The sequence below is a fragment of the Mugil cephalus genome, chromosome 12 (genome assembly GCF_022458985.1).
Source record: "Mugil cephalus isolate CIBA_MC_2020 chromosome 12, CIBA_Mcephalus_1.1, whole genome shotgun sequence".
NCBI classification, from domain to species: Eukaryota; Metazoa; Chordata; class Actinopteri; order Mugiliformes; family Mugilidae; genus Mugil; species Mugil cephalus.
In genome coordinates, this window is record NC_061781.1 from 21,716,902 (window position 1) to 21,741,368 (window position 24,467).

General features: G+C 39.7%; 1 protein-coding gene across 1 annotated transcript; it reads right to left on the reverse strand.

Moving 5' to 3' along the window:
- Positions 1-511: 511 nt before the first annotated feature.
- On the reverse strand, positions 512-23,877 carry wdfy2 (WD repeat and FYVE domain containing 2). Its single transcript, XM_047600696.1, has 12 exons — positions 23,591-23,877; positions 21,312-21,379; positions 19,107-19,180; positions 17,352-17,406; positions 14,750-14,900; positions 12,422-12,534; positions 10,193-10,319; positions 7,551-7,656; positions 5,917-6,018; positions 4,265-4,395; positions 4,063-4,171; positions 512-2,813 (listed from the first exon to the last, which is right to left on the reverse strand). Exons 1-12 carry the CDS (start codon positions 23,725-23,727, stop codon positions 2,784-2,786), a joined length of 1,203 nt encoding a protein of 400 aa, XP_047456652.1. The 5' UTR covers positions 23,728-23,877; the 3' UTR covers positions 512-2,783.
- Between the last annotated feature and the right edge of the window lie 590 nt (positions 23,878-24,467).

Here is a 24,467-nt window from a genome sequence, read left to right on the forward strand (position 1 = left end):
TTTTCCAAATCTGTAACACTTCGCATGGATCATTGTCGAGTCCAGTTGTCCTGAATTTGATCTGATAATCCACATTTTTTCTCCGGTCTCGCTGTATTTACTGCCACTTTTCACCATGTTTTTTAAAACTCAGGGGGGCGTGGCCCCGACAGGAAGTGACGTCACCGCACACCCTCGCTTTTTATTATTTATTGTATTGATCACAATCCTTATGCAAACTGACAGAGCTGCAGCCTCACCTTCAGTTTCTTGTTGATTGCAGATCAAGGTTCATGTACTGTGCTAAACACTGACTTAATGTGGGTGAATATTTATGCAATTTATGCTTGTTTTACATAACAGATTTCTTATTAATGCATGCTCTTACAACACAAATAAGTTATAGTTCAGTTATGGATGAAATATTCCTTCCCTCCTAGTAAAACACTTAATATAAATCTTTAGTAGAATTAATTTGAGAGCTAAGAGCTGGAATGTTACTGCAGAGATGTGTAAAATGAAGGAAAGATAACAGAATCATAACAGCATTTTAATGTCATTTTAAACACACGAGTTACACGAATAGACACTGAAACACACAACAAAGAGAGTGTTTTCTTCCTCCCTACAGAAAACTAGACCACTGGCCACAGACGGATGCGTCACTCACTTGGAATGCAACAATCCCACAGGTGTGTTTGTAGGCAGATCTGCACTTTAAAAATCACATTTACAACGCTCTCGGGTATCGACAAGCTGTTGTGTTTCATCTTTGGGTGTTCTTAAGTCAAGTCTCAGGCATCGACTTACATTAATTTCAGCACGGTGTGACAATAAATTAGCTCGCCATGCGTTTGAAAGTGATCTTGCAAAGAAATTAAACAGTATTTGTAATAACGGAGCTGAAATGAGGTTGAGGTTACAATTAAACATCTGCTGGAAATGTACCTTTGTGGGTAGCAATGGAAGTGCAGACAAATCTGTATGAAAAACAAAATAATATGATTGCAAACTGTCAAATGTTCTCTTCACAGCTGTGATTTATGATATTTTTTTTTCCTTTCTGATTCCAGTGCATTAACCGTACAGTAAAAAAAACAAAAACAAACAAACCACGTTCATTAGTTTCCTCTCAGGTATCTGCTGCCACTGATTAGCTTGACGATATGTGTTATTAGAAACATTTAAACCACACGTACAGAATAATAAATAATCACATAAAACGTCAATGTCAACAAAACATACAAAATATATTGTCTTTTTTTTTTTTTTTTTTAAGGACGGGGAAACAGCCTGCTTGGTAAAATGACTGATGAAATGAGAGGTGACTTATACTGTGTGAACTAAAGCTACAATAATTCCAGCGAGTTCCCTGCAACATATTTAGATTTTCTGCTTAAACGATCTCATCCAGAGGTTTTATGAGTTTCTGCCGTGCAAAGACGATGTTCCTATAGTTTGAAATGCTGCCCTGCTTCGTCTGAAAACTCTTTGGTTGATACAGTGGCCGATGTAGAGGGACTCCGGTGAAGGGTTCAGGCGCTTAATTAAATTAGGTTACACGCAGGGAAGTGCATGACCAGTTCCCTCGGTGTCACTCAGATGACAGTGATCAGCCCAGAGAACAGATGAGCTTTTGTCTCTTCAACTCGGGAACAAGAACTCACAGTGTGGGTGATGTGAAGCACCTGAAACCCGGATGAGTCAATAAGAGCCACAGTAGCTGAACTAACCACAGGCTCCAAGAGCACCACCTACAGGACGGTGACGTCCTCTACGCGGCCGACGAAAGACGACTCATTATTTTGTAGTTAAGATATTTTTTTTCTTAGGAAACTGGTAATATTACACTCACTTGCAAGTTTATTAGGTACAATAATGTAAATATATGCATTTAAATGTGTTATAATGTAAGAAGAAAGGAGGTTATTTAACTATATGATCATTTAGGATGTAGTTTTAAGCTGCACTGAATCTGTTCTTTAGTCCACTGACAATAAAAGAGTTTGTCAAAATAAAAGAAACAGTAAAGTTCAGTAGTTTTTAAAAAAATCAAAACCCTTCAGATTTAGTGCAGGACTGTTATATTAGCATTTATTTCCACCTAGTGTACCTAATGAACTGGCAAGTGAGCGTATAATATAAAACAACAGACATGCAGGTTTTTGAGAGTTTACTTTTCTTTTCTTGCAGAGGATAAAATAAACACCTTGCAGGGCCACACCGCTGCCAACACGGAGCAGCACCTCAGGTTAAATCTGATCTGACAGTGAGCAAACACGCTCCTTTTTTGTGGAAAATGTGCAGCTAAACAAATGTTTGGGCTCGTTAAGATCCAGCTCGCCGAGGTAAAGTTCGGGTTCGTCTTCACCCGCTTGACCTCAGCGCGGAGGAGTTGCAGTTGTGAGTTTCCAGTATGAAATCCGCAAGGAATGCATGAAAAATTTAGTAAATAAAGTGTGTAAATTACTTAGAAAGTCAAATACCACAACCCCTGACACATTTGCCCAGACACACACACACACACAGAGTGATCCCCATTAACGCACTGCACTCAAGCAAACACCAGCCGCTTCCCTGTTGCATCGCGCCGACTGAGGCCTTGCGCCGCTCTCAGGCCTCGCTGGCCTGCAGCCGCCGCGTCCTCCGCTGCGAACGTGCAACAGCCACTGCCCCGTTGTTGAATCGCTGTTAAATATCATCCAGATGACACAGATGCGTTCTCTCTTCCAAGTGCAAACTGCCGCCACGAAACCATCACAGTGTGCCGAGGATTCCTGTCGACTGCTGGCCGTCCGCAGGCCTCAGGACACCACAGGAGTCATGTCCCACAGCTGCAGACAAACATAAGACACTTTGTTCATATAACGTACGTGACGTTAAAGAGATATTCCTCCGGAGTTCGGAGACGCTGTACAGACATCTGTAAAGACGGAGACTAATAACACATTTAAACATTCAAAGCAACATTTTAACTTTAAGTCTAAAAACATGTAATTACTAAATACACTGTTATACCAATAAGCTGATTATAAACATTGAAGTGACAATGGTTATATGCAGCTAACAAAATGAGTGTGTGATCATCTCACTGAAGATTAAAGATTCTGTAACATTATAACTCAGTTTTGGTCTCTTTCTTTTAGGATGTTGCTGCTTAAATGTCCACATTTCTCTACTACAGTGAGTTCATCACAGCTGCTAGAGCTGAAACTGAGCCCAACAGCATTAGCTAACAGCTAAAACAGGCTAACAGAGGCTAACAGCTGTATCAACTATCAATAAACTGCAGCTGATGACAAGTAAATCCATGCAATTTAAATATGCAAGAATTCCATATCAAAAGGTTAAAATTTATATATATTTTTTTGCATCTGCACATCACAGAGGACCTCTCATTGGCTACTAACACTGCATCATCGGCGAAAAAAGGCTCAACCAGCCCCTACTTCCTACGCAACCTGAGGCCATTTTATGTTTACGTTTTTTGTATTGTAGTTATATATATATATATATATATATATATATATGTGTGTGTTGTTCATGGATGAATTGACATTGCAGTCGATGTTTGCAATTATTCTGATCTGAGATTTCAACTGAAACCTAAATAAAATATTCTGATAGGATTTATGCGTTCACATGCCCTAAAACAACCTGAAAAGTACTTTTGTAGCATGAAAAAAGTCGCAATTCTTTTCTGACTATAACAGAAGAAGATGTAACAAACAGCAAATGGAAAAAATAAAACCGAGACAGTCGCACATTTTCAACATTTAAACTCGGTTAGATGACGCCTTTTATTTCTGGTCAGGCCATTATTCTGGTAACTGGTCCACGTAAACTTAACCGTCCATACTTAAGTTTGTGAGACTTTTAAGGTTCTGTTATCGTCTCCAAGGGCCCTCAGGTATTATTTTATTAGACTTGGATATGTGCGATTAGTTCACATAGTCGGTCACTGGGGCTTTACTAGCAGGATAATTCAGCCTTAATAACACTAAATAAGAGACGTAAACGCATTTAAACACACCATTAAGGTGTTAAGAACTCAAACTGCTTTAACAGAAACTGTTTCCAGACCTTGATGACCTTGTCGGAGCCAGAGGTGAGCAGATTTCCAGTGGTGGGCTCGTAGTGCATGTAAACAATGCTGTGCTTGCTGTCGTGGAAGGTGGCCGTGGGCGCCCGGCTGGAAGACAGGGACAGTGACCGCCGGTGACTTTTAGCTTGAGAGCACAAAGGGTCAGTATACGACGGCAACAGAAGGACGATTGTTACTCACTCCTCGTCTGTGATGGACTCGTGGCAGCTGTCGCACACACGCACCTCGAACTCGAAGCCCATGAGGGGGATCGTGGAGCGTTTGGACGAGCACTTGCCGCACACCGCCTGGCCGCACTTCCTGCAGTGGTGCTGGGAAACACAGGAGGACTTGAACGTGGCGGTCGACCGTAGCAACAGTGTCAAAATTATAGCAGTTGAAGTTTTTTAAAGTAGCTTAGCAATGTGGAACAAGTCAAAAAATAGTCTGAAGCCTTGTTTAGGAAGTTCTGAGATTAGTTTTATGAGTGCTAAACAAATTTGCACGTATTTTCTATTTATAACTGTGAAAGTTTTTTTTTTTTAAGGTGAGATACTACAGGTTAATAGTCGATATCACCATGAAACTACTCCAGTTGATTACTAACATAAATACAATATATTTTTGTATCACAAGTTTTCTGTGAATTTATATTTGAATAGTATTTTGTGATTTATGGACTGATAGTGAAGATTCCCTCTGTAAAAACCCGGAAATGTGACATGTTAATGAAAAGAAACAAGCTCACTTTAGCCATTACTCAGATTTCTGTTCTCGAAAAGTATGTAAATTAGCGCATATTTAAGTAGATAACTCCTCATAAATTAACAGAAAACTTACAAAAATAAATATTGTATTCAGGTAAGTAACCAACTGGAGAAGTTTCATGGTGATATCTGTGTTATTTGTATCTGAGTTGGACGTTTCACACGTTTAAGTCCACTTTTATTGACTGTCCTGCAAAGTGTTTACACATGAACGTGATCAGCTGATATTTTTCTGCTGATCCGATCCAACAAACATGTCATCACCTCGAGCTTGCTCAGTGTGACTCACTGACTGATTCAAAGTAAACAAACAGACTTTGAATCAGTCTAGACCAGACAAAATTCACGCACTTTGGACTCTGATACAGGAATATTCTGTAAGTCTGAACGGGAAAGTCCAAGAGCACGGTTATTCATTTGTTAGTTTCCGATTGGCTGAAGGTGAACCGAGGGACAAAACATCCAAATCTGATGTTTTCAAAGACGCCCACCAGGAGGACAAAGGGAAACCTGGTGAAATGTCAAATAAATGTTTAAAATAGACGTAGCATTAACAGAAAATTAAATCAAAGAGCTGATATTATGGCAGTTTTTAAGTTTATTCTGATGTTTGTGTCTATATAAAGGAGGAGGTTTTATTATTTGTTATTAGTCGCATACAGTTGCTACATAGTTTTTTTTTGTGCACGGTAAAGAGTACGTAACCTCGGCTGCATCAATATTAGAATTTGTTTTGTTTGGTTGGCGCAACACAATATTTCAAAAGATTTCAGTGGGGACACAAAATGCCTTTTAGTGTTTCCATGAACTGTGCTCCCCGCGCACACACTCACGCTGGAGACGAGGAGCCACTACAACGAAATGGTTTTCAGAGAATGAGGCAATAAAACAGCCACGGGTTGTTTGCTCACCATTAGTGTGACAGAAGTGAAGAGTTATGGATGTTATTTCTTGGAAAGCTGGTTAAAATGTGCGTGTTGCAGCTACACATGACCGCTTCGGCGGGGGAAAGATGACATCCAGACTATGAAATTAAATCATTGATCATCTCACTGAAGCTAATACGGATGAGAGAGCATTAGTCACCTGTCGAAGGCCGATCTTCTTGCTGTCCCACATCTGTTTGAAGTTCCAGAAGAAAGGCTGCTCACACTTCTGACAGGAGTCACTGTCCAGCCACTCTGGGGTCTGTGCACACACATAAATAAAATGGAGAGTGCATTTTCATTTATTTCGGTGCCATTTTAAAACTTATGAAACACAAAAAAAGGTCTAGTTACTTTAGAGGAAAAACAGCATTCACTGTAAAAATCACATGCAATGTCATGTGTTTCAAGTTTGCAGGTTAAACATCATACGTTAGTGTACTCATAAATGTACACGACAATCCTTATCTATACTGGTGTAAAAAAAGAGCATTATGAAAGGAGAATTTATCATGTTAGTTACAAAGACCTCACACATTCGCTATTCTTAAAATGAAAAATCATTTATTCACGCTATTTATTTTCTTTTATCTGTAAAAATGCACATATGTATATTGATGAGGCGTTGGTACATACATTTTAATTTGTGACCAGAAATCAGCTAATGATTGTTAATTACTGATAAAGGAGAAGGAGTAGGATTAAATAAGCACATGCTTCTACCTACTCCCTTTTTATACGTGTTATGTTAACATTGTTTTTGTAGTTTTGACTATTTAGATTTTTTTTTTGAGTGTGTTTTCTCATGTTTGAAATAAAGCATTAATTTATTTGTTCGTTCTTAATTCACTGGCCAAATTTTAGTTACATGCTGGAGGAATTTGCACACAAACAGACGTTTATTCATCGAACACGTACTAATGCCTGTAGGTTGCATGCAGAGAGCATAGTTTGGTATTTTCACCTGTAAAACAGTATCAAACCTGACAACTTTAAGGTCACACTGTGTTTTTCCTCTAATAACCGCGTACAGTCCCTGCAGACTCTAAAAATATGCATCAATACATCTCTGTCTATATACAAATTAAACAAAGAAGAAGTGAAAACGGTTATGGTTCCCTCTGTTTCCAGTCTTGAAGCTAAGCTAGGCTAAGTGCATGCTAACTTTGGCTCCATATTTACCACACAGACATGAAAAAAAATATCAGTCATCTCATCTCACCTCTGTCACAAAAAAGGAAACCTGCACAAATGTTAGCTTTAAAATGTGTTATTTCTTTCTTTAGTTTTTCTCCAATTTGCACCTTTTGCCGTTTACTCCGGCTGCACAGTGTAATTTAATGAGTGATTATCTGAAGAACAACAGCAAACTATCGTTTTTTATTTCACAGCTCGCCTTGAGGGACGTCAGCTTTAACCGAGCCCATTATTCTGGATATAAACCAAAATGAAAATTTCGGAGCCAATTAACAGGGTCTGACACTGAGGCAGATTAAAAGTGAGTCTGATTATATAAAGAGGCAATTAAGTCCTAACTAACTGCATGGAGACTAGCAGAGCGTGGAGGGAGACGCTGAAGACTGCATGTGTGTGAGAGACAGAAAATCAAAGAAATCCCTGCTAATCAGGCGACCTTTCCCCAAATCTCCACCCGAGAAGAGCAAACATCAGCGGTTTATCCTCCACACTCTCCTCTGACTTAGCACAGTTCATACTTGACTTCTACCAGGCAACAAACAAATACAGCAGACGTGATATAGTCACAGAATGAACTGCTCCATCTCCGTCTCTGACCTCTTGCCGTGTTACGTCCATGTTCCAGATGACGATGCCTCCGTCTGAGCTGCAGGAGATGAGCTGACGGGTGTGTGAGGCGTAGCACAAACCCTGGACCTTGTCACTGGAGGAGGGAGGGTGTGGATGGGGAGGGGAGGGGGGACACAATTAGAAAAAGTGAGGTTGATTTCATAGAACGTCAACTCTGTGAAACCAACAGCTGCCTCTTTACTTTTAAATTAATATTAATAATAAGATAAGCAAATATCGAAAATCTTCAGGCTGATTATTTTTTTTCTCTTACACTGGAAATCAAACAAAATATAAACTATTTTTTTTATTATTATTATTTTTCATTCATCTCCCTTGGTATTTTTTATTTAAGTATATTTTTCATTTTGCATTTACATTATTGTTTCACAATGTGTTCGTTCACAAGGGAAATGTTGCTTCACAATAAAAAAATATTTGAAATAATTATTTTGCTTTTGCTAATCTATCATCTGACAAATCATTTCAGATGTGTCATTTACATAATCACATTAAACAAAAGATAAAATATGCAAAGGAAAGATTAAATTAATATGATTTTCATTCATTCCACCTGTATGTGTGAAATTCAACAAAGAAGTATTAAAACACAAATGAGACAAATTGTAATTATAAATTGCCTGTGTTTAAGAAGGGTACGGGATAGTGTGCGCACACTCTTTGCGTAAAGGTTAAATTATGTCTAAATGGACTGTTCGTCCCGTTTTCAATCTATAAATTAATTAATTAATGACCTATAAAATGGAAAATAGTGTATCTAGTAGAAAAATGTGTGTATAGAATGAATAAATACAGTTTGAATACCAGCATTTATTTTGCATTTTAAGGAGGACTACTAGACAATAAAACCCCACGTGGGGCGCCATGAGGTGGACAAGGCTTTTAGGTGATCAAAAGTAAATCTCATAGAGATACATGCAGGTAACTAAGAAGGCGACACGTCCATGACCGAGCTCTCAGAGAATCACTATTTTATGAATGAAACCACATCTCTGAGAATAAAAGCGCTGCTGACTCATCGGTAGAACAAGTGATTATTAAAAGAAAAGGCCTTTTCTTTAAGAGTAGCTGTGTCATTCGGACGAAATCACTGAATCAAACACCGAGCAGTGCAGAGATTCTCTCGGCGCCATCGTGTTCAATCTGACTCATGCTCTTTTTTGTTAAGGTTTTCTTTTCTGCCGTCACCTTAGTGCTTGATCTGGGGTTTCAAGTGAAGTCAAGAGAAGGAGCATCGGGAAAAGAGTCTGGGAAGCCCTGGACAGTCAACGCGTTACTGTAATCTGACCACTAGTTTCAGTAACGTGTTATTTCCAAACCAAGTTATCAGATTAAAGTTACTTATGCATTGTTCTGGCATTAAGGCAAATCAGGCAAGATTTTCTAGCAGGAAATACCGCCACTATTTTGAGTTTGTGTCTGCAAAAGAAAACAATATTAATGTTAGCTGTACACTCTGTGCCAGGGACACAGTCCTGTCTAACTTCAAAAACACAACTTTGAATTTAAAGGAACATTTGGAGCCGCAGCACGACACGGTGAAGCAGGAGGTCCCCCACCAACAAACAACAAAAACTGGATCCTAGGCTCTGAAATTTAAAGGTGTTTTAATGTCAAACTACTGTTGCTATCATTTGGTTAAACAAAAGGACAAAATGAAATAAATTGCATTTAAATGAGAAAAACAAACGTAAAGATATAAAGGTCAATAAAGATGAGCAACACTTCATTCTATTTGGTTGTTTTGTCACTTTATCATAGACAAACTTTTAAATAAACATTTTTTAAATTCTTATTTTAAGTGGTGCTTGAGCATCACTAAAAACGGGCTAGAAACACTTATGGTGCAACGACCAGTAAGTGGGTTAAAGAAGTTGTTTGGACAGTCCTGACCCTTGCAGGAAATGTGACCTAAAAACATGTTGTTGTTTTTTTTTTAAACTGTTTAAAATGCACTCTCAATGAAGTGCGTATTAGCAAAACTGGTTGTCTTTTTTATGTCGGGGTAGGGGGCTAATAAGGTAACTTGTAATGTAACTTAGTTACTTTTTAAAAGAGTAATCAATAATAAACTTTTTCAAGGTAACTGTGTCAACTGGATTTGAGTCTACAGAACTGCTGGGTGGAACTGAAAACATCGTTTTTAACTGCTGTCGACTACGTTATGTCTTTTGATGGATAACAGATGAAAAGCTCGAGATTTAATGGTTTTCAAATGGACATTTTTACAGACAGAGAGATCGTCTCTTCTGATTTTTTTATTTTTTAGTCCGTTTAAACTTCTGTGCACAGATAAAGCGCTACGAACGCCGCTTGCACACACATTAAAAGGCTGTTTATTTAAGCTCGTACTGATGCAGCCTTTAGGGTAGATGATCTGACAACTCTTTTAATTCGTGCTGGAAGTTTTACAGAAATTAAACGAATAATTCATCTGAGGATTATTTAATGACGCAGACAAGTCAGCGGCTTAAAAGAAAGAGGCAACAGATCACGCCTACTTTAAAATGCCATCAGAGGCTCGCATTCAAGATAATGAAACGGAATAGAAACACAATAATAAAGCAAAGAAAAGATGATAATTTAAATGGATGTGCTGTGATTCGTACTTGTGTCCTTGCAGTTCGATGGCGGTGCCTTTACGACCTCCGATGTCCCACATGATTATGGAGTGGTCCGAGCTGCCGGAGAACAGAACCCTCTGGACCGGGTCCCAACACAGCGCCGTCACATTACCTGAAGAAAAAGAACAACGCGCCCGGGACAATATTGTTAATGAAACACATTAGCAGCGAGTCCCGCTCCTGGTAAAAGGTCAAGGAACAAGCACAGGGTGAGGCAGGAAATCTTCACGGCTCTGACAGCGACTCAAATTATTTATGAACTGCTGATCATGATGATTAATTTAGGATCAGTGTTGCCGCGCCCCGGAGCGATCACGCACACATGATTCATTTAGTTCAAAACCTGTATTTTAATCTCTTCAGAGTCTCTTTGCAGCTTCACTTCTTTTCTTTTAATCACTGATCGAATCCATTCACTGAATCAAGGCTGTTGTCGGCGACTCTGAATTCATCTTTAAAGTCATTTGGATGTTTTTTTTTTCTTCCTCCCAGTCCTTTAAAACCAATCGGATGCGTAAAAGAAAATCTGTCTGGTTTGTTGAAGCTGATTGCACAGTCACAGCAGTTTTAAGATTTTCCTAAACGTTGAAAAAGACGAAAGAGATAAATCAGAGTGAGAATTTAATGCTACAACTGTATGAAGTCTAGTGGTTTATGTGAGATTCCTCTGTGTAGAAAGGGGGAGTTTAAAGGGATACGCCACCCCCATGTAAAATTTAGTCACTAGAGATATTCCCTAGAGTTGGACAAATGAGGAAAAGCGTTTTTAAATCCTTAAGCTTAGCATAGGAGCTGTAATGTAGTGTTGCCAATTAATTGTCATTCAAAAAAGTGATCAGTAAACTCAAACATTTTCCTAATTACTTCTTGTGACCTGCACATGCACACGGAGTAGAAATTTCAATGCAGCTAACAGGAAGAGATTAGCTAAAGGCAGAAACAGACTTGTCTATATTCCGACAAAGCAGCGCAGAAAGCAACACAACACCTGAAAACCAGTCATCCAAGTTTTCAGGTGCTGCGTGGTGTCTTTGCGCCTCACAAGAAGTAATTAGGAAAATTCTTGAGCTTATTTATCACTTTTGCAAATGACTGGCTAATTGACAACACCACATTGCAGCGCCTATGCTAAGCTAATGCTAACAGCTGCGCTACTGGATCAGGACAACGTCTGGACCGATTTAAAAACGCTTTTTCTCACTTATTCAACTCTGGGGAATATGGTGAATGACTAAATGTTACATAGGGGTGGATTATCCCTTTAAAGCATAAAGATTTAATTTCCTTGCAAAAGAAAGAAAGAAAGAAAAGCACATTGAAAACAGCTCTATAATGCCAATGTTACAGTAACTCTCAAACTATCAAATAAAAAGGCACAAATTACACATATTTATGTGGTTCAGAAACAGCTTCTTGCTCTAATATCAGCAGGAGAAACAATCAGCCCGTGAATGAGGCGGCAAACAAGGAGAAGATGCTTGTTCCCTCTCATAAATTAATATTTATTCAAGGGTGTTTGAAAAGCAGAACAGGAAGCAAAGCATGACCTGAAACGTATCTGCTAATATAAACTATTTATATTTGTGCGGAGGCCTCGGATTAAATAAGCAAATGACATTATGCAGACAATTAACATGCTGATTTTATTAATGATTATTATTATAGTTATTGTTGACTCGCGAAAATAATCAAAAAAATGTAATATAATATCCACTATAATGGGAACTGACATACAACCCTGTCTATTTATTGCTATTTCTGGAACTCCTGCTGACCCGAGGGTATTCAGTTCAGCTGAACAAGAAATTATTAGTTTAACCTCTTTGATCGCCTCCTCCTCCTCTTCTAAACTCCCCTCTTATCACAATTTGGCTGAAGAGACCATGTTTTTTTTTTCTTTAAACTTGACAAAATTAAACACACAATGAGAGTTTGTACCGATAAGTTCTTTTCCAAACTGTTCTTTATTTCATATTTTTAACGAGTTGTCAGATGAGATGCTGGTTTGTTAAATATTCACGTTTAATGTTTCCTTTATCTAGTCTGTTCTTTAAAAAAAAGAAAAAGAAAAGTACTTGGTAAGTGCACAACTAAAAAAAAAAAACAGCTGAAAATATTCAAATCACAGCTGTGAGACGAATTATCGGCCATTTATTGTAATTCAAGCATGTGTGCGAGTGTATGTGTGTGTCTGTGTGATGTGTGTGAACGAACCAGTGTGTCCTTTGAAGGTGGTGACCAGGCTGCAGTTGTCCTGCTCCAGCTTCAGGATGGTCACCTGACCGGACTGGTCCCCCACGAAGGCGTGTCTGGTCTCCACATCGAATCTGAGTCGCCGTTAAGGAACCGACACATCCGTTACTCAACGTTTTCCCCGAAACAGCTGACACGCTCTTACTGCTCAGAGAAAAAAAAATAAACTGAGCTGAAAGGTTGTAACGGCGTGTGAAAGTAAGATCTGAAGAGACAGTGTGTCAGCGGATGAGTCTCAGCTGTTTCCCCGGCTCCACTCAGAGCCCTTCCTTTGACCTGGTTAAGTCACTACGTAATAAAATCACTGCAACGCATGGAAAAGGGAAGAAGAAATCAGCAACCGTGCAAAGAAAAACTCTTTTTTTTTTTTTTTTCCTTCTGGAAAAGAAGACAAATCTGAAAACGGCAATTTGAGCTTTCAATTTTCAGTCTCTCTAAAAGCCTGAGGTTATATAACGCATCTAATGACGCTATTTACTGGTGAAAAGACACAGAGATGTGGATCAGAGGTTCTGCTCAGACCTGGTGGTTACATGTGTCCTGAGGACTCAGATCATCAGTAACCAGCTGAACGTATTTATTGTTTTCATGACTTTAAAGGCCGCATGCGGGCGTTTCTTTGGCCAGAAACAGAGATCGGATCTGAAGTGGCGGCTCCTCAACGTTTTTTGGACCCAAACTAATGGAGAGATTAAGTAGAGACCCCCAACCTACTAAATATGTTCTATATTAGACTTGGCCTGGTGCTATTTATAAATAATAACACTTCAATATTAAGCTGTAAAAATAGTACACAGGATTTCTCTTTGGGACTGAACAGGCTCTCTTTAAACTTGTGGGAGGAAATTAAAAAATATATATAAAAACTGCCTAATCAACCAAAGATTTTGTGACGCCCCCTGCAGTACCTCCGCGGATCCCCTAGGGGTCACGCACCCCCTGTTGGAGACCAATGCTCTAGATGCATCTGAAGGTGCATTTAAAGCTAAATCATTTTGCTCTGATTTCTCAGAACTGAGGAGGACGTAACGAGACGATGCTCTTTTTAAACAGCAGAGGGCGACTTCTAGTTTTGAGTTTGTCAAACGTCGCCAAGTCTTCGACACCGTAAGTGACTGTCGGGTGTTCACACAAATTAGGAACAAATCCAAGCCTTAGTTTGTTTATTTGAAGAGACTCTGGTTATTCGTATTATTCATTCAGTTATTCTGATGCAGGATTTGTTTTAAACATCCGTTATTTTTCGTTGTTAAGATAAAAAATTATTTAAGTACATATGTGTTGTATTGCACAGTTTATACTACTTCAGAGAAATATAAAGAGAAAATATAATTTGCAGTTTCTATGCATTTAAGTATTTGTTTCTTTTAAATATGCATTCATTGCATAGTTTGTGTTTTGAAGTTACATCCTAACACAGAAATGTGTTTTCTTTTTTTTTGTCTGAGAAATAATTAAATGAATCTTAATTTCTCTGCAGGCTCATCCTGTTAAAAAAAGAATCATGACAAAGCTGCACTGAGGACGCATATTAACACCATCTCTGAACACAGTCTGTGGTTTCGTCTGAGTCTTACTGTAAACCAACCAACCAACCACTTAAAAACAAAAGTCTTTAATGTTTTCTTTAAACAGAACTAATCAATAATCACAATAAACTACATGTCAGTAAGTTACAACAGTAAAACGTGAACGTCTCCACGGAGGAAGAAACGAGTTCTGCCCTTTCACACTAAAAACTTTTTAATTGGCCTTTTAAGAAGCATCGTTCCTCCATTAACCTGCCACTCAGGAGTTAGTCCAGTTAGGGCTTCGGCGTGTCTGGAGCTGGGGGAGCCTCGGTGCGGCGACCTCGCGGCAGACTCATTGGTATGGATCAGTGTTGCCGTCGAGCGCTCCCGGGCCTTTCATCTGGCCATTACAGAAAACCTACTCAGACCGTTTCCTTGGCGACAGCATGACTGATGCCTATTGTTAGCCCGCTCCCATTAGTAGAAACTAACTGGAAGCTAACCTCGGTTGCCCCGTCTGTATGTTGCTATGGGGGCTTAAAATAGACTTGCGTTGCCATAATAAAAAAAAAAATAAGAGGAGAGATTTTTCTCAAGCGCCAAAGATGGTTTGCAACTTCCTGCTTGGCTCTGCCACTCCACTCCATTTAACAAGTCAAGTTCATTGAGCGCACTCTCTAAGTAGTCTGCACATCCAAACAGCAGACAGAGCAGCAGAGGGAGGGAGGGGGGAGGAAAGGGGGGAGGAAAGGATGAGGGGGGGGGTATAAAAGGATACTGTAGTCCTGAAACCCAGGCTGCCGTGTGGTACGTCCCCAGCTGCTGGCCGCTCTCTGAACAGTGCCAGGTGAAGTTTTTGTCCTGGCCGGTGCTCAGAAGCCACTCCATCTCCAACACAAACAGCACCACTGTCACTCGGCCCTGGTGTGCTGCACACACACACACACACACACACACACACATATACAACAAACATGAATACATAAGAGGGTCGCAGTGCTCCTCAGACATCCCCGGCCCGTGACGCTGTAATTATTTTTGAAAGGAGTGCATCAGAAAATCTGAAGAAAGAACTGGTGTTTTAGGATCTATTTTAGCAGCAGAAAGGCGGCGCCTCCGTTTATTCTAACGGTTTAAGCACCACTGCCTCCCTTATCTGATCGAGAGGAAGAGGAAGCTGCAGCTTGACACTTGGTATTTTTAGAGCACTTTTCATCCAGATACACGTGACACATTTGATGTGAGAACTGTATTTACATACAATAAAAAAAAATACAAATATCTGTAAAGTCCAGTTGCGTCTCCGCAGAGGAAACGAAAAAAGAGGCCGATCAGCGCTGATCTGCTCCAACTGTTTCTGAGTGAGCTGTGCTCAATAGAGAGGAATGAGGAGAGCAAACATTCCTCGGGCGGCGCAGTTTCTCAAGGACCGAAGTAACACACTGACTGCTGACTTCAAGATTCTGTCGGGGGCAGTAATAAATACAACGGTCCAGAGAACTGCTGAATCTTAAACAGCGAAAACAACAAAGGAAACGGCCGAACACATATTTCATAGGAACGTCTGCGATGAAGTTGGTTGTCATTGCTGCTTTACTAGAGGTGAAAACACCCAAGTGGTGGTAGGAAGGTAAAGTTTATATTTTACTGACCTTTTTAAAAGTAATATATATATATATATTCAATTTCCAATCGCTCTCTAGAAGCCAGAGGTTTTATAATGTATCTAATGAGGCTATTTACTAGTGAAATACACAGAGATGTAGATCATCAGTAATCAGCTAAACATCTTTATCGTTCTCACGTCTTTAAATACAGTCAGGGTTCCTACACATTTGAAATTTTAAACTTTTTCCAGACACTAATTTCCAGACTTATTGGTAAAAACGAACAAAAAAAAAATCTAATTTATGGTATTTGAGTAAATAGTTGTGTATCGTGTAAATAAATAATTTCATTAACTGTTGGTTTTCATTCATTAATCTGAATATATTTGCTGTTATGTCACCGAATCATTTCCAGAAGATTAAAGCTGGGTAACGTAGCTCATATAAATATTATTATAAACCCAGATAAATTCAGTGCATGTTTCTTTTATTTATTATTATTATTGTAGTTCATCATCCATCTATGAGCCGACAAGTAAATCACTTATGATTTACAGCAGTAAAATGTTGTGCACATACAAAGTATGAAAAAAAAACTTCTCCAAAGCTGCATTTTGCAATCCACACTGGATTTTTCTTATTTTATTTTAGAGAGGAATGAAGAGAGCAAACATTCCTCCGGCAGCACAGTTTTCAAGGACCGAAGTAACACACTGACTGCTGACTTCAAGATTCTGTCAGGGCAGCGATAAATAAAATGTTCCAGAGAAGAGAACTGCTGAATCTGTGGGATCTAGTGGATCTGGAGGCCGAGTAAAACACCTTGCACCCTAATGGGGATGTCTGCTACCATCAAGGAGTGTCACTGCTGTTCATCCACACCAGGTGTAAGAAAATTCCCAGCAGAACATTGAATTATCCCAAGATGGTCAATGTCATCTATAAGTCTAATGGCAGGGGTCATAATGTTGTGGCTGATCGATGTATGACACAAATAGGAGCAATAGTTTACTTTTTACTTTAACTTTTTTAATGGGAGCAAATGCAAGATTATTTTATTTTAAAAAACATTATTATGTTGGTGTCTTTCTGTTTTATATTGTTCTGTAACATCATATCCAACCACATGGAGTCACCAAAGTCTGATGTCTACAACCTATATAATAATACATATTCTGTAGTAATATATATATATAATAAAACACTGTGTAAGGCCATTTATTAGAGTGTTTCTGGACTTATCGATTTCTTTCCACTTCGCCTTCATTCAAATATTTGTCATATCTAGAAAGTAAACTTGATGCATCCTACACATCATCAAATGTAAATTAAACTTAAAGGCAAACTGTAACTCAGTCAGCTCTAATGCTGCACCGAAGGAAAAAAGAAAAAACAAGACAAGAGACAAACATCTGTTTTTATTTTCTGCCTAAACCCATTGAGGATTTTGCTTCCTCAGTAAATATCTCCCGGCTAAATGTCAATAAGCCTCCACGGTTCAACATAACAGCGTTCTTGTTTCGCCACCGTTGCTAACTCACATAAAGCTGAGATTAAAGATTAAAGGAGATTTATACTTTTTGTATGATCTAGATTTTTTGCAGGGGCTCAAAATCTAAGTCTAAAAACTCAGATTAGTATTTAGAAGACTGAATTTATCCGTTTACATTTCGCCATCTTTTAAATGTTTTTGTTTGCGGTTGCCTTTCCGGTAACACACGCCGCTATCTGACTCGCACACACACACGCACAACCACACACTTCCTGTCTCACCCTGGTAGGTGCGTGCCGGGGTCATCTTGTTGTAGTCCTCTGCCAGTAAGAACTCCTAGGAGACAAGAGAGCGGAGCGGTGAGAGGCTGAAACAAAACCGATGAGTTTCATTTTCAGTTTGTACATGAATGTGTTTTATTTATTTTTTTTTTTAAACGAGACATTTAGCATGGTTTGTTGTGTTAGGGTGTCGGTTAACAGCATGTGGTGCCTTTGTTCCTGTGATATTTAACATGAAAAAACGTAAATGCAAACAAGTTAAGTAAAAAGCTCTGCAGGTTTCTGGGTCCTCTGTAACCGCCACCGTTAATAAAATCCTAGAAAACGTCCTGTTACTGAATAATTTTTGTGTCGGGGCGACTTGTTCCAAAATAAAAGACTCCCACTTCTCATCCAACAAATTAAAAGCTGCTGCACAGTTAAAAAAAAAAGCCACATCTTCGAGTCCGGACTGCTTTGTGTCAGAGCTGTTTGACGTAACTTAAAATAAACAACCAGTCTCAAAGTCTCACGGGAGGCTGTAATATTTGTTACAACATTTGGATTTTTAGAAAATTAAATTTGGGTCACAAGCCTCTATGGGGCAAGAATCCTCTCAGTCACTAATGAGGGATGCACCACGGGAAGGATTATGAAGTGTGCATAATTAATAGGGTTCATCCTCTGGGTAACAAGAATGTGCTGAATTGGGTTTTAAGGAAGTTTTATGCCTAAATATTAAAATATTTTATGAAAATAGTGATTGTAGAAAAAAATACAGCCACAGTGTAATAGCACTTGAATCTCAGAGGCTTTAGGGATTAATCTCTGTTGGGCAAGAATCTCATTCAGAGTTACATTTTGACATTTTGAGTTCACTACAAAGAGGTTTATAAAGTCCAAGACCGAGATCTCGGAGGATGTTTTCCATTAGATTTTGACAAGAACAATTAAAATGATTCATCCTCTGGGAAACTAGAACATGCCGAGTACATTTTATGGAAATCTCTGAACTAGATTTTTAAATAACTTGTATAAAATGTTCTTCTGTGGCACCGTCATAGAGAAAAAGCATTGGAGGAGGAAGTACATGTCACTGCCATCAGGAAAAAAAAGTTACAAAGGCCACTTAAACGAATGTTCATAGTGGATTTATAGCACAAGAGGGACAAAATCAATCTGGGAGGAGGGAGGTCGTTGGCCAAAATGTTAACTTTGCAGCACATTAAGTTAAATATGGGTAAATATGACATGCATGTGCAAAATAAACCAATAAATAATATTCATTATGCATGTGGCGGTGGACGAAACTATCTTATTTATTTATCCAGAATCAGTTGGTCGAACCCCGTCATCCCATGGCACACATGTCAAACTCAAGGCCAATTATATCCATCTGAATTGCCCCCTCCATGTATTTTGCATGCGTACCACTGCTACTACAAAGAGTCATCCTTGTACTAGAAGAACAGAAAGCGTTTTGTAGCCCCCTCCTCACTAGCGAAGCAAAATGGCTTAAAACAGTGGCAAAGTTTGCACTAACATTTCACCAAAATACAAGCATCACTGCATCATGTTGCACAGAATAAACTGGATATAGTATGAACTTCCTGCAAAAACAGCCTACAGGGATGCAGGGATGACATGTGCCGTAGCCTTCAGGTGATTTACTGAAAAGCAAACAATCGTCAGCTGGTTGAGAGGTTTCGTCTGAGGAAGGAAAGAACGGACGATGTTTGCCTTGAGAGGAGGAAGCAGATTCACGGTTGAACTTACACAGATACTTCCAGTGTCCATCCCGACCGACAGCCTTCTGGTCTCCGGGTTAAAGGACATACAGGAGCAGGACGCTGCAGATGTAAAGAACAACAGTTAACAATCTCATTTGTTTGTGAGGTTTTTTTATTATTATTATTATTACTTTGTAAAAAACTAGCCAGTCCAACTTCCCATCCATTCACATGTAAATGTGTATTGTGATTGTGTGTTCATTGTCACATGATGTGAAATGTTGTTTGTTCCTCATCGTCTCATATCAACAGGTTACATTGTGGCATCTGAATTTTCATTCTTCGACACGGAGACAGTTGTTTTCAAAGCTTTGAAATACGTCTTAAGCTCTATTCGCACGGGATTAGTTGTACTTGAGGACGTCCTGTGATTCAAATATTACCCCCTACGTCTGCGTTTCATGTGGTGCGTTCAGGCGGGATAAACAAACTCATGTGCCATTGTTATGGCTCTGCTACTTTCCATCTTAACTCCACTATGTGTCAGAGACGGTTTTAATTACTTTGCAAATTATAGTGAATGATAAAGATATATTCTTGATACTATTTATCCCAGGGAAGAAAATATCAACAACCTGGTGGCATTTAAATCAGCTGCACATTTGCCAATGAACACATTAGGATTGATTTAATGGTTTCATCCGTCTGAATGTAAACTCAACCCTAAATCACAGAGATGTCAATTCACACTGGATTAGTTTTATCAGAGGACCTCTGTGTTACGAGAGTTATGGTAGGTTATTTGTGGTGTAACTTTTATGTTTATAATTCACGGACATGGACGATTTGCACTCGAGTAAATTCCATCTACTGACAAAGTCCATGAAGGGTTGAGGAAAATTAATTTGTAGGCATTGCATTGTTTGGCAGCCATACAGAAAAATGTACCGGATAAAAGTTGCATTGCAAAATAACTATATTTTTAATTCTATGGAAAAAAAAACCTGTTGCGCTCAAAACAATATCATGTACATTTTCCAAATTACCTCACTAATAAACGCTGTGTTTTTTATTCTACTGCAATTAACTTGCCACTAATCTGTTGATCAGAAAATCAACTGATAAAACGAATTTATCTGATTTTAATGCAGCATGCGTGTCATGAGGTTGGATTCATCGCTCGATCTTAATATGCGTCTCCTGTCTGATGCAATCACCACCGGGGACACTATTAAATTATGTCCTCCGGATATGTATCTAGTAAAGCATAGAAACCATTTTCTATGTGTTCCAAGAATTAAAGTCACTCTGAAACACTTTAACACTCAGAGCTAAACAACGACAACAGCTCAGAGTTCATTTATAGCTCTCAAACAAAACATATTTTACTTCTCGTTTGTCCAGCGGACACTTCTTTTATTTAGCATTTTTCACATTTATTTTCTTGTGTTTATCTTAAAAAAAAAGTTTCATGTTATGCAATTTTAACATTTAAGATAAAATGTCAAATGTCATCAGTAATCCATTTGATATTTACTCTTTAACTTGGAAAAGTCAAAGAGAAACTGTCTCCAGAATGAATGTGCTGCAGATAATTTGAAGGGTTATTTAGACCGTTGAACTATTTTAGATCGTGGTGCTTTTGCTTTTGTAACTTCCGGGCTGGGTACTGGAACAAAAAATATAAATAAATAATAAATGTCAGACTAAAGTCACCACAGTTTGACCTCATTTAAACCTTCCAGAGAGTCGAAAGAGACGAGAAAAAAAAAAAGAAAAAGTCAGTGAGAATGAAGAAGTGCAGAAGAATCCAGTTAAAAAAGAGAAACAGTTTGCGGGCAGTCGATTTGAGCATAGGTGAGCTAAAAAACGTTTAAGCATGTGCAGACTCCGGCTCATCTATTGTTAGCGTCAGATCTTGCTGATTGTAGAATGGGATTTCCTTCAGTTGCACAACTGGAGGGAAACGAGGACAAACGGTTGCGCTGCAGCACTGAGGAGAGGAGAGAGGCTGATCCTGCAGGAGCTCAGACGCTCAGGAGCGAGTCAACTGTTTCATGTCACTCTGAGAAGAGGAATCTGTGCGTGATTCATTATGAGACGCTCGCGCAGAGGAAGAAAAACTAAAACAGGAATGGACAAAAGGCCTGTTCTGAGAAGTGCATGTTCTCTGGATGACTTTGCTGACAAGTGTTACACTCTTCTACATAGGATTAAGCTGATGTTATAGGATGCAAGAGAAAGCACTTACATGGCATTGTGTGGTAGACACTGGGCCAGTACTGACCGCTGTCTCTCTTCAGCCATACCCGAATCGTCCTGTTGGGCAGAACCAGAACATTTTTTTTTTATCCCTCAGTGTCTCTGAGGTGAGGTAAATTCTTGATATATGATATTCTGCAATCACACTGCGAGCATCAAAGCTGTGGGAACTGAACTCCAGTTTGTCGGACGTCAGCGTTTCTGCTCAAATAGGAAAATATGCGACTGAGGAGGATGTCAACTCGCTCCGTGTTGACGTGGAAGGAGAATGGGAGCTCCCGCTGCCAATTCCATAAAAGGTTTGGCAGTGCCAGACACTTCCACATGAGGCACCGAGCCAAACGGGTTCATACATACACTGATGAGCTAACACATTACGAACAACGCGAGCAAATCGAGATTTATGCTGATAATAAGCGGACGTGTCTTTGGCAGCGTACGCCGCCTCAACAGATCTGAAACGAGACGCGACTGTGTAGAGTTAAAGCTTTAATTCAAGGGATTAACAAAAATATATAGAAGCATTTAGAAAACATTATTTTCAGGGGCTTATATGAACAAATTACCGCTATAAGGAAGCTGATTTTTCTGCAGTTTTTGTTTGTTTGTACGTTTTGTTTTTTTGTTTTCAAGAAGTAAAACGCATGCGCAATCAAATTTAGATCAAAAACTTGTGATTTCACTCCACAGCATGATCCCTGTCCATCCGTCATTTAGTGAAGCCAGTCTAACATCTCCCAGACCCTGACTGGAGCCACTGTTATGAGGTGGTCAGCGTTAGTCACTTCATCCGTGAGTGCTCCTAATATTTTGACTCAGTGGTGTATATCAGAAAAAAGATAACCACCGGGCACCTCTGTGATGTGACCTGACAGTGGACAACAACATCAGGGACCCTCTCCATGACATCCTGGAGGAGGGGGAGGGGGGGGGGGGGGGGGGGGGGGGGGCAGAGAGGCAGCAACAGGGGGAGGCTTCTCTCTCTATGCTGCAGGACCTTTGTCCCCACAGCAATCAGACTGTACAACGTGTTTAAATGTTCCCTTGTAAAAATGTAAACATGCCCGGTTAACTGTACGTAGTTTGGAGCCACGACATATATAACCAGCCTCCAGTTTGCACTGCTGCTATTTCTTATGTTAATTTCGCTGCTATGTTATGTTTGATGTCTGTGTAAGTTTGTGGACACTCAAATTTCCCCCCAGGGCCTGAATAAAGTGTTTTTCTATTCTATTCTATTCTATTCTATTCTATTCTATTCTATTCTATGTCTGGAAACAGGACGTTGTCAGTGGGAGTCTTGGTTACTGTGGGTTGCAAGGAGGGGTCTCCATCTGTGGATCATCCCACAGATACTTGATCAGTTTGTGATCTAGTGAATTTGGAGGCCAGGTCAACACCTTGTGTCACTGCTAAGAGGTGGGGGTGCAGTTCAGAACATTGAACTGTGAAAATATATGGTTAATGGTGATGCTACTTACTTCTCCTGTCAGTGGTTTTAACGTTGTGGCTGATCAGCATATCCTGGCAGAGTGTAATTTCTTAAATTATAATGATCAGAACACATACTAATATTTGCCTGTTCCCGTTCTTTTCAAATGCTCCAGTAGACAAACGTGCAGGACTGGGCCAGGAAGCAAAGTTCCTGGGCCACGGGGATTAAAGCAAATCATGAAATGCCAGTAAAACTAGATGCAGTGGTTCCAGTGACAGGGTTTGCACAAGCACTGCAGAGCATACAACCTTTGCACACACACACACACACCTCACTGAAAGAAGACACCCACACACTGCCCCATGAAAAGGGTTGACGGGGGCAGATCGATGGTAGAGAAACTGCAGAATTTCAAATACCTGAGGGTTGCTCTGCTCATGTGATGATGCTCATTGCGCTATAATGTGTTTAAGACACCATTAACTCATAAAGTGCACGGAGGGAATCTCGTTATTTTGTCCGAAAGGGCGCATTAACGCCGGATAAATCTGGCTATCGTACAGGCTACAGAGTCAATGTTACTGCAGGCGGCTACACCTTTAAACTGTATTGTATTGACTTTCTTGGTCAGAGATTAAATTAAACAAACCAGAGAGCTTTAATTACCGCCGTTAACTAGCGCGTAATGGTGCGACTGTGTCAGCTGACACCTCGGCGCAAATATTTGGGGAGCGAATGCGTAATTAAAGCAGCTCATTCAGACGGAAAACACTGACATTTTCTATTCTTTATTCGCATTATATTTATGCGCGGTGGACCGCGGTGCGGCTTACCTGTCCTCAGACACGCTAATGACGCCGTCTTCCTTGGGAATGATCACCGCGGTGCTCACAACGTCCTGGAAAGCCTCGATTTTGCTCAGCAGACACGGCTTGCGAGCCTGCGGCTGCGGCTGAACTTCGGCCGCCATGAGTCGGAGCTGCACAGACCTCCAGCTCCGGCTCCGAGAAACATAACCCACCGAGATCCGACCCCTCAGAGCCTCGGCTAAAAGGGGGCTGCAGGCTGAAAGCCGTCTGTCAGGAAGGTGGCGGTGGCGCACTCTGTTGTGACGGCTGTGTCAGCTGACCACAGCTTCCGGTTCACTTCCGCGTTATGTTATCAAAATAAGAATCTAACCCTAGAGGTGTCAAACTGCGGACCACTGACATGCCACCAACAGTACAATAAGTTATTTTTCCCCCCCCCCGTGTGTTTAAATGCCAAATAAGTAAATTAGGACAACATTTAACAACCTACCATTTAAAAAGTAATAATTTCTTAAGAAAAATATGTGCAGTTTGGGAACAAACACAGCTGTTTAGTCCTAGGTCTCAGTGTCCACTTCTCTGACTGGAACAGTTGATATATTAGGAACTGTAGTTATTTTCATTGCAAGATTGCCATCTTCTATGTAATTTTTGCACAAATTCATGCCGAGGGCCAGATTGGACTGTCTGGTAGGCAGCTTTTAGCCTGCAGACCTGTAATTTAAGTTCAAAACCACTTTGAGAAACACTAAAAAAAATACACTAAAGGCCAAACAAACAAACAAACAAACAAACAAAAAACATTATGTGCCCAAAGACTGAGGTCAGCTGATCTGACTGCATGACCTGGTTATTCCATCCATGGATTTTTATTTTCTTCCCTGATGATGTGGCCATTTTC

Coding starts and splice junctions, on each gene's coding strand:
- wdfy2 (XM_047600696.1), bottom strand. CDS start 23,727: ATGGCGGCCGAAGTTCAGCCGCAGCCGCAGGCTCGCAAGCCGTGTCTG. Junction 21,380..23,590: donor ATTAGCGTGTCTGAGGACAG/GTAAGCCGCACC, acceptor TCTGCCCAACAG/GACGATTCGGGTATGGCTGA. Junction 7,657..10,192: donor ATCGAACTGCAAGGACACAA/GTACGAATCACA, acceptor TCCCTCCTCCAG/TGACAAGGTCCAGGGTTTGT.